Source organism: Eublepharis macularius, chromosome 1 (assembly GCF_028583425.1).
Source record: "Eublepharis macularius isolate TG4126 chromosome 1, MPM_Emac_v1.0, whole genome shotgun sequence".
NCBI lineage: Eukaryota > Metazoa > Chordata > Lepidosauria > Squamata > Eublepharidae > Eublepharis > Eublepharis macularius.
Genome location: NC_072790.1, coordinates 220,800,482 through 220,815,245, shown reverse-complemented (window position 1 = coordinate 220,815,245; position 14,764 = coordinate 220,800,482). Strand labels below are relative to the sequence as shown.

Below are 14,764 nucleotides of genomic sequence, written 5' to 3'. Positions count from 1 at the left end.
GCCTCTTGTGGCCTGAGGAAATGAGCTGTGCTAATGTATGGCATTCTGTTCACATGGTATGTGTCTTGTTGCCACAAATAAGTACGGTCTCATTATTGGACAGTCCTTGGAACACAAGGGGGGCCCTGTTTGATCGCAGTTGATAGAATGAAGCATTAGACCAAGCATTAAAATAGAAAAATGCAGGTTGTACAGTGGAGATCCCTGTATCTGGGCTGGTTAGGGTTACAGATTCTACTTCATGAAGTCAGCAGTAGCATGGAAGAACAACTCGCCTTCAGCAGACACTGAAGAACATGATTCCAGCTTTCCCATGTGGCACATTTCCGTGCTCTGCAGGAATCGACAATGTGGCTGCTTGCGCTTTCCTTATTTCCTGTTGCCAAGCAACCTTAAGAACACTTTGTTGCTGTTGCAGTCAGTTCAAGAAGAAAATGAGGACTCAACGGGTTGACTTCACCCTCCAGTCCACAGCTGGGTTTCAGCCTTTCCATCTAGCAAAGTAGGGCTTGAAACAGCAGGGGGAGATGATTTGTGGCCAAGACCCACCCTAGAGCCAATATTCAAACCTAGGCTGTGGCTCTCTAACCTGTCAACTAATTAATTTTTGAGTGTGTACAGAGTCCTTTACTACTAAGAAACCACTGCTACTCGACAAACACCGAAGATCATGACAAAGGGCTTCTGGGTCAGATGGCACCACTTCCGAGCCCACCAGTGGTCCTGCCTTGAGGCAAACTGCAGCGATGAATTTTAGATGCCATTTAAGGGAATGAACAGGCCCAGCTAATGGGCACAATCCACCAGGAAATCCTCCGGTGTGAATTGAACCCCATTGAAGTAAATGGCAGGAACCAAAAAGGAGTCTTGTGTAGCTCCCAGCCATTTCAGCTGGGCTTGCAGAGGAGAACTTTTCAGTGGACTGTTAACTATATCTGATAGTAAAGTGGGTGGGCCCTGTGCCTTTCAAGGAAGCAGCAGAATCAAACCTACAAACAAGGTTAAGGTCTCTGCTTATTCAGGGATTTCAGCTGGAAAAAATGACTTTTTAAAATGAAGCAAAGGAAAGAGAGAAACACACATACGCCCCAGCCGGATCAGTACTAAATATGGTTCAAGAGAACAGAATGTTGAGACAAGTAGAGAATCAGTTAAAGGAAAAGCAGGGAGAAGGGAAATTAGCTTGCTCAGTCCCTTAGATTCTACTTGGGCCTTTTCAACTGGTTAGGATAGACATTACAGGAAACACATAAAAAAGAATCAGACCTCTCCATTAATTGCCTTATGAACTCCTAGATGGAAGTATCAGTCCTTCAGATACGCAAAATTTAAAATATCTTGCTAAAAAGGAGACCTTCAAGGGGGGGCACAGTTTGGGGATTCTTCACAAATAACTGTTGTCCCATACTACATATGTGGCCTTGGTCATTGTGGGTGTCAAAGCACCAAACTTTTATAGTGGAAGACCTATGCGTGGATCTCCTATGACTTTTTTAAAAATAGCTTTATAGCTGTTCTGAGATTAGAATATTCATTGTTGTGTGTTCTGTGCAATCTCACATGGGAACTGCACATGCGCAGACCAGCCAGTTCCCATATGTGCCTACACAGAACACTTGATGCATATCACTCAATGAACAACAGTGACTGGTAGGTCCAACTCTGTTTTCATCATCATGTCTTCTGTGCAGTCCCATATGGGAATTGTGCATGCACAGGCCAGTCTGCACGTGCGCAGTTCCCATGTGTGCCTGCACAGAAGAACACTTGATGGACAACAGTTACAAGTAGGTGCAACCCTGTTTTCCTCACAATTGGGAAGGGGATTTTCATGGATCCAGTGTGACAGATGAGTATAATGTCCCTCTTACCCACAACGTCCTCTACCCAGGCATGTCATTAATCAGAATAGTGCTTTGTAAAAATACAATTAACTGGGCATGTGAGCCTGATCCACCCCTTGCTGTAAATTTAGAGAGAGAAGCCTTCAGGTCCCAGCTTGATTCGCTGTTTCTGCTTCACTTACACCAACTGAGCAAAGGCTCTATGGGACACCCTTAAGCTTATGATCATGCTGTGCTTGGAGGGTTACCTAGAGGTGAGAGGAGCTCGAGATCAGCCTGAACAAAACAATAAGAACCGCTGCAGGAGGGGGTTGCCAGTATCTTCAGGGACTCTAGTAGAGCAACACAACAACAACATTTGATTTATATACCACCCTTCAGGATGACTTAACACCCACTCAGAGTGGTTTCCAAAGTGTTATTATTATCCCCTCAACAAAACACCCTGCAAGGTGGGGTGGGGCTGAGAGAGCTCTGGAAGAGCTGTGACTGACCCAAGGTCACCCAGCTGGCTTCAAATGGAGGACTGGGGAATCAAACCCAGTTCTCCAGATTAGAGTCCTGCGCTCTTAACTGCTATACCAAAGTGGCTCCAAGACAAACTAGGGTTCTGTTCTTTGGATATGTTTGCTCATGAACTAACATGTAACTTTCTCCCCACCCCAGGATTACCTGAACTGGAACTGGGAGTCACAGATCATCAGTTTCGGCCATCGGAAATGGCGGAGCAGATCCCGTGGCCAGACAACTCCATGACCTCCATCAACCGAGGACCTATGAGCAAACCTGATGAGTAAGTACAGAACTCTGGGTTTTGTTGTTGTTGTTGTTATCAGTTAGTGATCCGGGGCAGGACTGTGGGCACAGAGTAGCACTGGAAAGGAACAAGGTGTGACCCTTACTTACTTACAAAATATGATATGTAGTTTACAGGGGGAGCAGCTTTGGGGATGCAGTGTTCTTTCTTGTACACTCTATGCTGCTGCCAGGGCTGCACCACTTTTTTTAAGAAAGGAAAGAAATGTCAAGAAGAACAGAGGAGTCCAACTTCGATGTGTTTCGTAGTATGTTGGAATCGAGGAGGGCTGAAATTTTAGAAGATACAGAAGGCTGAAGGAAAAGCACGCAGCTGGTGCAGTAAAGGGTAGCCAGTAGCTCAGTCATAAGCCAAGTCAAGCCTATGAAGTAATTTTATCAGGCTCCCAGGGCAGTCCCAAGTCATGCTCAAGCTGCAGGTATTTATAAGGAAAAGGTTATTATTTTTCAAAAGATATGAGAAATTATTGATACCACTGGGCATTATAGAGAAATACCGACCATTATAGTGAGTAGGGCTGTGGCTCAGTGGAAGAGCCTCTGCTTTGCATGCAGCAGGTCCCTAGTTCAACCCCCGGCATCTCCAGTGAAAAAACCAGGCAGTAAGTAGGTGATGTGAAAGACCTCTGCCTGAGACCCTGGAGAGCTGCTACCAGTCACAGCACATAATACTGGCCTTGAAGGACCACTGGTCTGATTCAAGGTAAGGCAGCTTCATATGGGTGCTGGAGGAAATGCCAGGGTGGGGTTGCAAAGAACGCCCCTCCCCCGGGGAGCCCCTGTTAATGTTGCCAAGGCTGGGGGCAGATTTTTCCTCTCTCAGATTCAGTTTGCTCCCCTGTTTATTATGTCCCATAGCACTTAATGGAGCCCATTGAGAACCAAAATCCAGCCCTTATCTGTATAGCCGTAAGCCCTAGGTTCTGTTTGTCAGTCTCTCTGGATCATAATAGAATGTTGAGGATGGTGACAAGGGAGGTTGGAACTAGCTTTTATGTACATGGATTCCAGCCAAACGTAAGTGCATATAACAAATAACTACTGCATTGCTCTTAAATGGCAGCAGCTTAGCATAATTCCTGAGCACCTTGTCATGGGGTCAGGCTATGTGACAAAATACACCAGCCTCATCTAGAAGCTGGCCCAGAGGGTTTTCTAATATATTTATTGTGCAGGCCATATCTGCTCCTGTTCTTGTCCTTGGGGCCACATTAATCATGCCTTCCTGTGGCTTCTTGAGGCCCCTAGAACATCACTTCCCATTGCCATGTTTTCTTCCCGCATTGCATATGAGTGGGACATTTTTTTAAGGTACACTCAAAAGTAAAGAAACATGGCAAAAGCTTCTCGAGAATATGATGAAAGCAAAAGGAAAGAGTGGAAGCGACTTCATGGGCTAGTCAAGAAAGACTTTGTGAACTTGATGTGTTCCTGTTGAAGAACAGAGTGCGAGAGCTTCTCAGGCAGGGTTCTCAAATGACTCACCAATATGATTGCTCACACTGTGGGCCTTAATTGGGCAAACGAGGTGAGCATGACGTCTAGCTGCAGCTAGCCCACAGTGATGCTGAATAGTTGTCCAGGGTCTGTGGATGTTTGAAGCGCCTATCAAACACACCACATTGCTTCATTCCACACACTACACACCCCTTTATTGATCTACTGGCCAAAGGACACCAATGGGGAGGGTTGGTTATGGATCATGGAAGTGTCTAGAGTAGCATGTTCTCCACTGAGGGGAGGTCCATGTCCCTTTTCAGGGGAGTAGGAGGGCACGTTCTAAGTCTCTCACCTGAGGAAAACTTGGACTAAGCTGGGTAACTAACCCTCTGGTTTCCAGTCTTTATAACACAAGTTGAGATTCCATTGATTATCAATGGCAGGAATGTGCAGTTTGCTTTTTTTTATTTTACCCCTCAAGAAAATACTGAGATTTCTACTGCCCGCCTTCCCTCTTCTTGTGAGTGAACCCATCTAACTTTGAATTAAACTAAGGGTTGATGGGAAAGTTTTCCTTATAAATGTGATTGCAGATGGTGGGAACTGCTCACTTTTCTGCATTCCTGCAAAAATGGGGGGGGGGGGGTTACGGATCTGTCTGCTTGATTTAGGTCCACATGTTGTTGCACCCAAGTGACTCCCCCCGCCCCCCCCCTGCCAGTAAGTGGACACATGGACAGGTCCTTGCATTTGCAGAACTCTTTCCAAATGAAATGCATTTATGCCAGTTCATCTGCTGAGTTAGGAAGCCTCGTTCACACAAATAAGATACGAGGTAGTAAAACTGATCCTGGACTGTACCACTTCGGCGTGAAGGTTTTGTTTTAACTGCCTCCTGCCTCTGAGGCTTTCATGAAAAGTTGAATAGGCAGACTTCTGGGATGCTCAGGTGCAGGTGAGCCACAGTAGGAGAAGGACTCGTCCTCCGTGCCCTGCCCATGGCCCTTCCATGGGGTCTCTGGGGAGCCACTGTGTGAAACCGGAAGCTGGACGGCGTGGGCCATTAATTGCACACAGCACGGCTGTTCTTATGAGTCTGTCAAAGTTAGACATCTTTGTTTATCTGTTTAAAATACTGCCATCCAGTGACTAAGAAGCTGCAAAAAAGTCATAAATATTTGACTTGGAACTGAATTGTTGCATTGGAAGTAGACTCTGCTTCTCGGTGGCCCTTATGAGAGCAGAAATGCAGGATATACATTTTGTTAGATAAATAAGTAAACGTTACCTCCTCAGCTCCCAATTCTTCCCCATGCTCTTCCATGCACCCTGGCTCTTTTTCACCGCCTCACTTTATGCAGTATCTTTCACTCCATCCCTCCTCTAAAGAAAATTCTGCAAAAGCAATCCCAAGCATCTAGCTTTTTTGTGACTGTGGTGGGGAATTAAGGAGAGGCCATTAGCATAGGCAAGACACAGTGTCTTGAGGTAGCAGGATGTAGCGGCTTGACATCTCCCTTGCCCATCCCCGCCTGTCTTACCCCAGATGCAAGCCATGTAAGCTATTTTGGAATTGCTGAAGAACTCAGGGCAGACAGAAGGAGCCCCAGTGCACGAGCTTTTGAGTAGAAAAGGATCCAGTTACAGGTTCCTGGCCTCGTGCCCCGGTTTTCCGTTTGGCAAGCCACCTTAACACTAAACCGGAGAATGATATGTGGAGCTTCGTATGGTTCCATTTGTTACTACTCAGGCTTTCCCTAGAGAGGACTTTGACTGCTGTTGGGTGCAGAATGTTTGCTAAACAGGATCTGAGGGAGCTGCTCCCTTCCTTCCATGAAGAATTCGTGCAAGGAGGTCCCGCAGCAGAGACCAGCTGCTGCAGCTCTTATTATGACAGTCCTCTGGAAGTCAGAAGGGGCATTTTTATTTCTCCTTCCACTCTGTGGGGAGGTGGCTTTTGAGGGAAGGGGGGGCGCTGATTGTGCTGCATGGTGGGATAATGTAACTCAAAGAAAGAAACATGAGTAAGTGGGGGGAAATGAAACTTCTTGACTATGTTTAAACTGTGCAGTGTTTCTAGCAGCCTTACTATTTTGTTCAGCCTCTTCTGCTTCCTTTAATTAAACCTTTTAATTTATTTTGTACATTATTTGATTGCGAGCACTTGTGGAACAAAATTATATTTGGGGAGGAGGGGATAAAGGATTTAAAATCGCTGTGTTCGGCTTTGATCCCAGAGGGATGGAAAGGAGGGGCTATAATATGTCAGTGAACAAGTGGAATGTGTGAATGTGGAAAAGGCATGTGTCCTGAATGAAAGGAAATGTGTCTGTCCTGCATGAAAGAAGCCACTATTGACTTTCAGCTCCTGCCTGAGTGTGTGTTTAGTGTCAAACCCAGATACGTTAATGTGTGAAAAAGCTCTTGAATTTCGGAGTAAGTTTTGTTCCTTCCAGAGTGACCATAGATCTATTAGTCTTTAAGATGGCATACAATTCCTTTCCCTGTGTATTACTTCCATTTTGAGATTACTGAATTTGTAGATAGTGGGAGACTGCTGTACTATTGCACACTTTTCCCTTTTCTGCCCGTTATATTGAGCAGAAGCCAACGAAACTTGTCCTGTGAGTTATCAGCGCCCCACAGTGTTGGGAAGCAGTGCCATGTTACGGACTAGTTTTAAGTCCTCATTGCTTTCTCTCTCACCCTTCAGCCTCCTTGAAGACCTTGTCTTCCCCGCGCCCCCTCCCCCCATTAAAACATGTGTGTTGGCAAGACTGCTAAGCTAGATCAGTTCCAGTTACTTACATGTGGTGCTCATCTGGAGCTGAACAAGTAGACTTGCTGACTCCTTAGGAACTTTTTGCACCGGGGGGTCCCTCTCTTCTGGCTCTTTTATGCTTTCCAGTGAATGTGATGCGCCTGCCTATGGCAGTGTCAGACCCCCAAATCCCATTGACTTATATTAGACCTGTCATCAGGATGTGTCTTATTACGCATTCAGGCAAAGAAGATTGGAAACAGCTATTCAGTTTGGAGAGAGGAAGGGAGGGAGGATGACAGAAGTCTGTTTGTTTTCTGCCTGCTGTTCTTTCTTTCCCAAGCCAGTCTAAGTTGTCACTTCCAGGGGCTTCATTTTGTGTGAAATCTAACTAACGTTACTATTAACAGCCACAACATTAATAATGCCAGTAACAAGCTATACAAAAGATAAAAGCAGCAAGGCTGCCCATGATCATACATTCACAATGTAGAAACAGCATAACAGCACACAAAAGAGTCTGGGAAGCAATTTACTTAAGAAGCCCCCTTCATTTGAAGGGTAAGGGGCCCGCCAACTGTTGGCTACTGCCAGATGGATGAGGATGGGGTGCTGGGATTGTGGGAATGCCACATACTTCACAGCATCATTACGTAGGACATCGGGGGGCCGTCTCTTGGCATGGGGCCCGCACAAATCGGCCACAGCAAAATGGCGATACTGACACACATTCAGTGGGCTCTGGGAGCTGCTTGGCCTATTGGTCTCTGGTGCTGGCCAAGTAGATATTGAGAAGGGAAGGAGAAACATGAACACATGAAAATGCTTCATACAGAATCTAGACTTTTGACCGACATGGACTGACAGTGGCTCTCCAGGATCCCAGAGGTTGCTTTCCAAGTCCTACTGCCAGAGATCACATTTTTAACTGGAGATGCCAGGAGCTGAATTTGAGATATTCTCCAAGCAAAATGTGTGCATACCATAGAGCTTATTTATTGTATTTTATTTATTTTTATTTTTCAGATGTTTAGGCCACCTCTCCCTCTAAACGGGGCCCAAAGCTGTTTACAACATTAAAAACACAATGAATATTATATATTAAAACCGAAAAAAACATATCACCACAATTAAGGGGGAGTCCCAGAAGAACACCACTAATAATAAAACAACCAGGTGGCAAAGAGTTCCAATGCTCATTGCCTAGTGCTTAGCCAGAAAAAGAATAGTGAAGGAGACTAGTTTTACCACATAGGCTCACACTATGTCTCTCATGTCCTTTTACATATCTCGCATATCCCTCCAGCTTTTTTTTGTTCCCTTCACCTGATCCTGTTTCTGTCTTGCCCTTCCAGTGCTTGATGGATGTCCTTCTGTCCCCCTCTAGGAAACTGCTTGTCTTTCCTCGTTTGAGATCATCTTCCTCAAAACCAAATCCACCCTTCCCCAAGGCCTTCTCTGGACCACCTGAGCTTCACCTGTTCTGCTGCTTGTGCAGTATCCACCCTGCCTTCCTCCTGTATATAGCTCTCTATTCAAGAGCGTTGCCTGACCTTGAATTCTTCCCTTTTCTCAATTTGTATAAGCCCTCTGGGTATGGAGAGTTCTGCAGAGAGTCTTCCATGCCATCAGTGCAGAACAAACAGCAGCAGTAGTAAAGGTGTGGGATTTGAGCATCATCAAACATAGCTGTAAAAACCAGGCAAAGATTAACTAGGGATTGGTGTTGTCCCTGGTGTGTGTTTTCTGCAAACTAGTAATGATCAAAAACTCTGTGTGTGTGTATTCATGTGCCCAATTTGCATTTTCGTACATTCAATACAACATTTTGCAGGGTGAATATTACTTCCTCTAATAAGAGCTGGAAAAGCTGCAGAAAAAGGGCAAACCGGATGTTCAAGAGACTGGAGAGCACCTTCCCAGAGAGAAGAAATTAGAGACTATTTATTGTAGAAAAGGAATGGTTGGGGGGTGGGGGGAGGCAGAGTTTTATAAGATTAAGTTTTCTCTCACTCACATATTGTTAACACTCAAAGGGATGACCCAGTAAATCAGATGGGCAGTACACTTAGGAGTGACAAAAGGAACTACTACCTTAAGTCAATATAAAATTAACTTGCAAAATTCACCACCGTAAGATGTGGTAAGTAGCTTCAGGTGGCTCTGAAGAAAAATAGTCAATTTCGTTCCTGCTAACCATGTTCCTTCATGTTCAGAGGTGGCTTACTTCTGAGCACCAGATGCTGGAGACAAGCAGCAGGGGCCGCCAGCAGTGCCTGCCAGCAAGCCACATCCCTGGGCCACTGCTGTTATCCACTAGCCTGTCCACCTCAGTGTGTTGTGTGTTTATGGAACATAGTGCAGACATTAGAAGCAGGTGCTCGTTGGTCGTTCTGAAATGAACGTTGCCCCTGCACTCGGAAATCCTGCTCTGAATTTGTATAGAAGAGCGCTGGTGGTTTTTCATTCAAAGAGAGGCACTGTGTACGAGGATCGTCTCAAGACAGAAAACAAGAGGCGTTCCAATGACTTCACCATGCCTGTTTTCATTGCCGTCCCTACAGACAATGTATTACTTCTCAGCTGGATGAGCTCTTGTGCCCTCCCACCACGCCAGAGGGACGGAATGACGAGAAAGCCCTTCTTGAGCAGCTCGTGTCCTTCCTGAGTGGCAAAGACGAAAATGAGCTGGCAGAACTGGACAGAGCTCTTGGCATCGACAAACTGGTCCAGGTAGGGAGCTGACTCATATATGTCACTGAGACCTGGTTTTGATGGGCTTTGGAACAGTTTTTCAGTACCTACAAGTCTTGGCCAAATGTAAGTAGGACTTAAAAGCACTCTGGAAACTTACCAGAAAACAGGAGTGACCTTGAGCCACATCCTCCCACAGCTTGGAGAGAAAAATCTCTTAAACACCACGCTTTTCTGCTGGAAATGTTCGGTTGGGTCCCAGCAGGGAGCATTTCCACTAGAGAATTTCCCCCTCCCATGTAGCATCCCATGCTTTCCCCAAGATCCTCCCGGCTTTGAGATCTGTGTTTGGGGCAACACAACCAACTGAAGTGGCAGAAGGAGATTTCCACTTTGCAAGTGCTGCTGCACCCACAGTGCTTGGGACCAAACCTATTAGCTTCCCTAAGTGTTTACACTCACGGTTTCCCATTCCGTCTTCCTTGTACTCTTCTATTTACACCAGATTAAAAAAACGAAATTTCAACAGTCCAGAAAGCTGATATTCTGCAGATATTCTTTTATTTCATTGACTTACATCAACTTTGGGTTGATTTATTATATATGAATATCATATCAAATGGATAGGGTTTGGATAAACAGGAAACAGGGCAATCAAAGGGGTGGCCTGGGGGGACTAAATAGATGCAAAAGAATTGGGGGGGGGGCGTGAAGCAGAGACACACACCCTGCTTGCCCCATTTTCAGAGGCTTTTGTAGACCCAGGAAACTATCCAGAGGAAGATGCTTAAGTTCAGCTCCGGTCAAATTCAGTGGCGCGCTTAAGATCCAACTCGAATATCATGGGTTCCATTGGTAATTGAACAGCTGGCTTGTGCTCACTGCCTTCTCTTTTAAAAGCCTGTTAAAAAATTGCTGGTTGTAAGGAGTTCAGACAATTTGTTTCTTTCAATGATCACCAAATGGGAAGAATCAGGTAGAACTAGATTTTCCGAAGGTGTTTCAACAACATGAGAATTGCTACCTTGTTCAGCCCTTTGGAAATGTGGCTTCAGCGATGACCTTCTAGGATAGTTGTTGCTATCTTTCATCTGTTTAGGGACTTTCATGGTGGTAATCCTTTGTGTTTAGATAGCATGTTTCAGAAGCGTTCTGTGTAGATCATCTCAGTAACTCATACAGAAGCCTGGGAATGTGGGCTGGCACTATTATTCCCCATATTATTTGGAGGGGGGCATAGAGATGAGGTAGAAGAAATAATAGGTTGGCTAAGGCCACCTAGTGAGTTGATGGCTAAGGCAAGATTTGTACTTGAGGCAATTGAAATACTTTAGCACAAAGTAGGTTTCTGCTGCCATACCCTATTTTGTATCTCTTTTCCTGATTGTCCTAACTGTTGATCATTATTGTACTTTGCTCCGTGAATGTCGTAGCTGTTTGATTATATTGTATTTTCACTCACACCGTGTAATTTGCCTTGGATCTCAGTGAGAAAGGCAGATAATAAATAAGTAGATAAATACATAGTAATACCTTACATCTCTTCTTTTTAATTAACCCAAAAGTTAATTTAAGCACAGCAGAGCACACAACATATGAGAAGAGCAACCTCAGATTTCTTGGCACCACAAAAAAATCCACCTGTGATTCTCTCAACATAGCTTGCCCTATCTCTTAGTCATGGAAAATCTTTCATTCCAGATGTCTGAGACATACACCTAAAATGTATGTGTGAATGTGAAAAATATATTACGTTTGAGAGCCTTCAAGTGCAGAGCCCAAAATGTGCTACATGGCTTTGAGCTCATTTAAGTCACTGTGTTGAATCTCAGGGGACCTCACTCTTCTTTCTCTGTTTGAACAGGGAGGTGGTCTGGAAACGCTCAGCGAGAGATTCCAGCCACAGCAAGCAACACCACCCCCGCCCCCTCTCGTGATGGATCAGAAGCCTGGCATGTATGCACAGCCTTATTCCTCGGCCTCTCCCACCACCAACCTCCCTGGCCCTTTCCCCGGCATGGTCAGGCAGAAACAGCCTTTCGGTCCCATGCCAGTCCAAGTCCCTCCACCCCGTGGGGCTTACCCCACCAACATGGGGATGCAGCCCCGACAGGCTCTCAGCCGACCTCCAACAGCACCCAATCTGCGGTTGCAGCTGCAGCAGCGACTCCAGGGACAGCAGCAGGTGAGTGTATATGCTGCATGGCTATTCCCCAACCCAGGCTTTGCTTCTAGGGTCCTGTGTGGCCAGGCAGAACCCACAGTCCGCCTTGCTGACAGCCTTCCAATTTCACTTCTATATGGTGAGAGACAACTCTCGTTTTAGTGAACCGGGGGCCGCCTGAGGAAATGCTCCCAGGGCTATTTTAACTACTCTGTCAGGCTAATGAAAAACCTCGTAAGGTCCGGTCCATGCACATCTTCTCCTCTCCTTATCTTAGCTTCATAAAATAGGCTGCAAACCTGCTTTTGTTAACCAGACATTCTCTTACATGGAACTGGGCCCTTCAGATGTTTGTTCCTGTTCAGATACCTTCTGACATCAGAGTCATGGAGATGGCGGAAAAGAGCTTGGGGTTGTCTTTTTCTTTTGCCATTTCAAGAACTGGGAAAAGATGGCAAACTTCCTTCCCCTCTAGATCAGTGGTGCCACACCTTTTTGAGTATGAGTACCTCATTTTAACATCAGAAAAATGTGCGGACCTCTCCACGATAGTAGTTGTACTATTAGTATCTGTTGATTGAGACAATACATAATGACAAAGAGATCAAAATGACAGTACTTGGTGCACACATGGATTTGCAGATTCTTTGCAGTAACTTCGTGGCAAACCCCCCCCCCATGGTCCCTAACCCCCAGGTTAGGAACTGCTGCTCTAGATGTTTTTTATGGCTATGTAAACAACTCGCCTGACTGCTGTGGGGACTTTCTGGCAATGCTATTCTACAGATCCCTCTGACAATGCACGGTGATTGAATAAATTATTTTTCCCATTGCACCAATTAGTCTTACGCTTTTTTTTTTCCTGATCATTGGTGCAGCCTTTATTTTTGCACTTAAGTCAACAACAATCTTGGTTGTTGTGGCGACTGCTATTGGAAAGGGGGCTTTACATTTCGACTGCAGCATATGATTCAGCCTTCAGAACTGTTAAGTTTTCCCTCGTTGCTTCCTCTCTAGTTGTTACACCAGAATCGGCAGGCTATCCTGAACCAGTTTGCAGCGAATCCCCCAGGTGCCATGGGCATGAGGGCAGGCATGCAGCAACAGATTACGCCACAGGTAAGTGTTAAGGAAGAACCCTTCCATCCCTGAGTTTCTTGTTATAGAGGAAATGGATGCGTAGGGCCAGCCCTTCTGGTCTGGAAAGCTTCATTGACATGGTTGGGCCTGTCTAGCCCTTGGGGACTAATGCATTCTTTGTGCAGCCAATTGGTGCTTTGACTTGCTTTTCTGGGACAATTTCAACCTGCTGAGTGGTTAGCAGCAGCAGTATACACACACACAAACTGGTAGTTTTGCTACTTTTTACAGAGCAGTGAGTAGTGTTCACTTGTGTTTGGAGAAAGAAGGGATCAGGACTAATAAAGGGGTCAGTTCGTAAACTGTAAGATGCCAGGGTTTAATGCTGTCTGTCAGGATGTCTCTCCTCCTCTGCTCCAAGGCACTGGGGAAGGGGGTGTTTGATAAGAGACATGGGGAGTTTACACACTGGACTGAAAAGGGAAACTGAATGCTGATCCTCATCAACACAGAGTTGGTCCTGGGCATATGAGGAATTTAGTGCACAGTACAGTGGGCCTTGGGGGGCTGCGTAAAGACCTTCCTTGGGATGCTCTGTCTTCAGGGCTGGATTGATTTTAGTGCACAGCAAGGTGAATGTAGTGGGAAGGGCCTCACTGCGCATTTCAGATCAGCCTCACCATGTGAAAAAGCAGTCGGGCAAGTGGTTTGCTCAGCAGTCTGATGAAGGGTACGTACCACATGATAAGGGTGCTCTCAAGCCTACAAATGCTTTAGTAGCTCATTTTTCCTGTTCTATGCTGAATTGGGAAATGGAGAAGTTTATGCCAAGATTGAGCCTGAGGGAACCCCATCTTAACTGCTGACCAGTCATCTTATATACTCATTCTTTTTTTTTCTTCATTCCAGTTGGTGCAAACACAGATTGAATGTTTGCTTAAGCAGAGGAAAGAAATTTAAAAGTTGCTTCTACACTAGTTGTTGGGCATCTTCTCTACATTTTTCTAGTGTGATTTCAAAAGGGTTTAACTCTTAGAGAGGTTGATCTGCAAAGACTTGCAGGTGGCTGCAATAAGTCCAGTGGCCATTCCAGGAGCTTTGGTCATGCCTGAGTGTGCTTGGAAGCAGGCTTGAGCCAGCGTTGTAAGTGGCAGGCGTCTGAACATCTGCTAACAAGTGTGGGACTTCACAGGAGGGAGTGCCCCTTTCTCGTACCCAGCGAGCACGTCTCTGCACCCAGGAGTTGCATCTGTTGCATTAACTGTGCTTGGTGGCATAATTCTCCAAGAGATCTGCCTTCCCTGCACAACTCAGAGGAACAGCTTGATTCCCAGTCTGTTCAGCGTGATCAGTTGAATGTATTGACCCATTGTAGCGGCAGCAATGAAAAGGAAAATCCACTACTAGGAAAAAGATTGCAAAACCTTACCCCAAAAGTTGCAGTGCTTTAACTTAGCAAAATAACAATAGAGGGACAATGCAGAGGTTTACGAACTCTTGAATAGTGTGGAGAAAGAGAATAGTGAAGAAAAAAATTCTCTTTCAGAATGCAAAAATGATACAGGAGATGGTGATAACTGTGTCACAAGTGGCTTTTTTTAAAAGTCTTAAATGAAGACATGGCAACTAGTAGATCTGTCAGTAAATACAGATGTGATGGCATATGGCATCCATGTTCAGTGAAAATGTACATCTGACAACCAAGATGGTGAAGATTAACAATAATGGGTGTATGTCACCATTACACGTTCAAATGTCACCGAAGCATCTGGCTGGCTGCTTCTGGATGGCAGATTTCTGATCTAAATGGGCCATCAGCTTGAGCAAGTATCACATATTTGTATTTGCAGAGTTTAACAAAACCTGTGAGCTGGACAAGAGGAGAAGGAAAGGTCTTTGGGAGAGTTTCCAAAGAGGCTGCTTTGGGGAGGGACATGCTTGTGGGCATAAGGGATTGGAGCATAA

The 14,764-nt window shown here is 45.4% G+C and overlaps 1 protein-coding gene across 6 annotated transcripts in view; it reads left to right on the top strand.

The window, feature by feature from the left end:
- The window catches only part of NCOA1 (nuclear receptor coactivator 1), a 364,761-nt gene that overhangs the window by 336,362 nt on the left and 13,635 nt on the right, over positions 1-14,764 (top strand). For all 6 annotated transcript variants that reach the window (XM_054988465.1, XM_054988472.1, XM_054988447.1 and 3 more), the window contains 4 exons: positions 2,511-2,637; positions 9,426-9,594; positions 11,420-11,740; positions 12,737-12,838. In XM_054988465.1, coding sequence (XP_054844440.1) covers positions 2,511-2,637; positions 9,426-9,594; positions 11,420-11,740; positions 12,737-12,838 — 719 coding nt within the window. The remainder of the gene's footprint in view (positions 1-2,510; positions 2,638-9,425; positions 9,595-11,419; positions 11,741-12,736; positions 12,839-14,764) is intronic.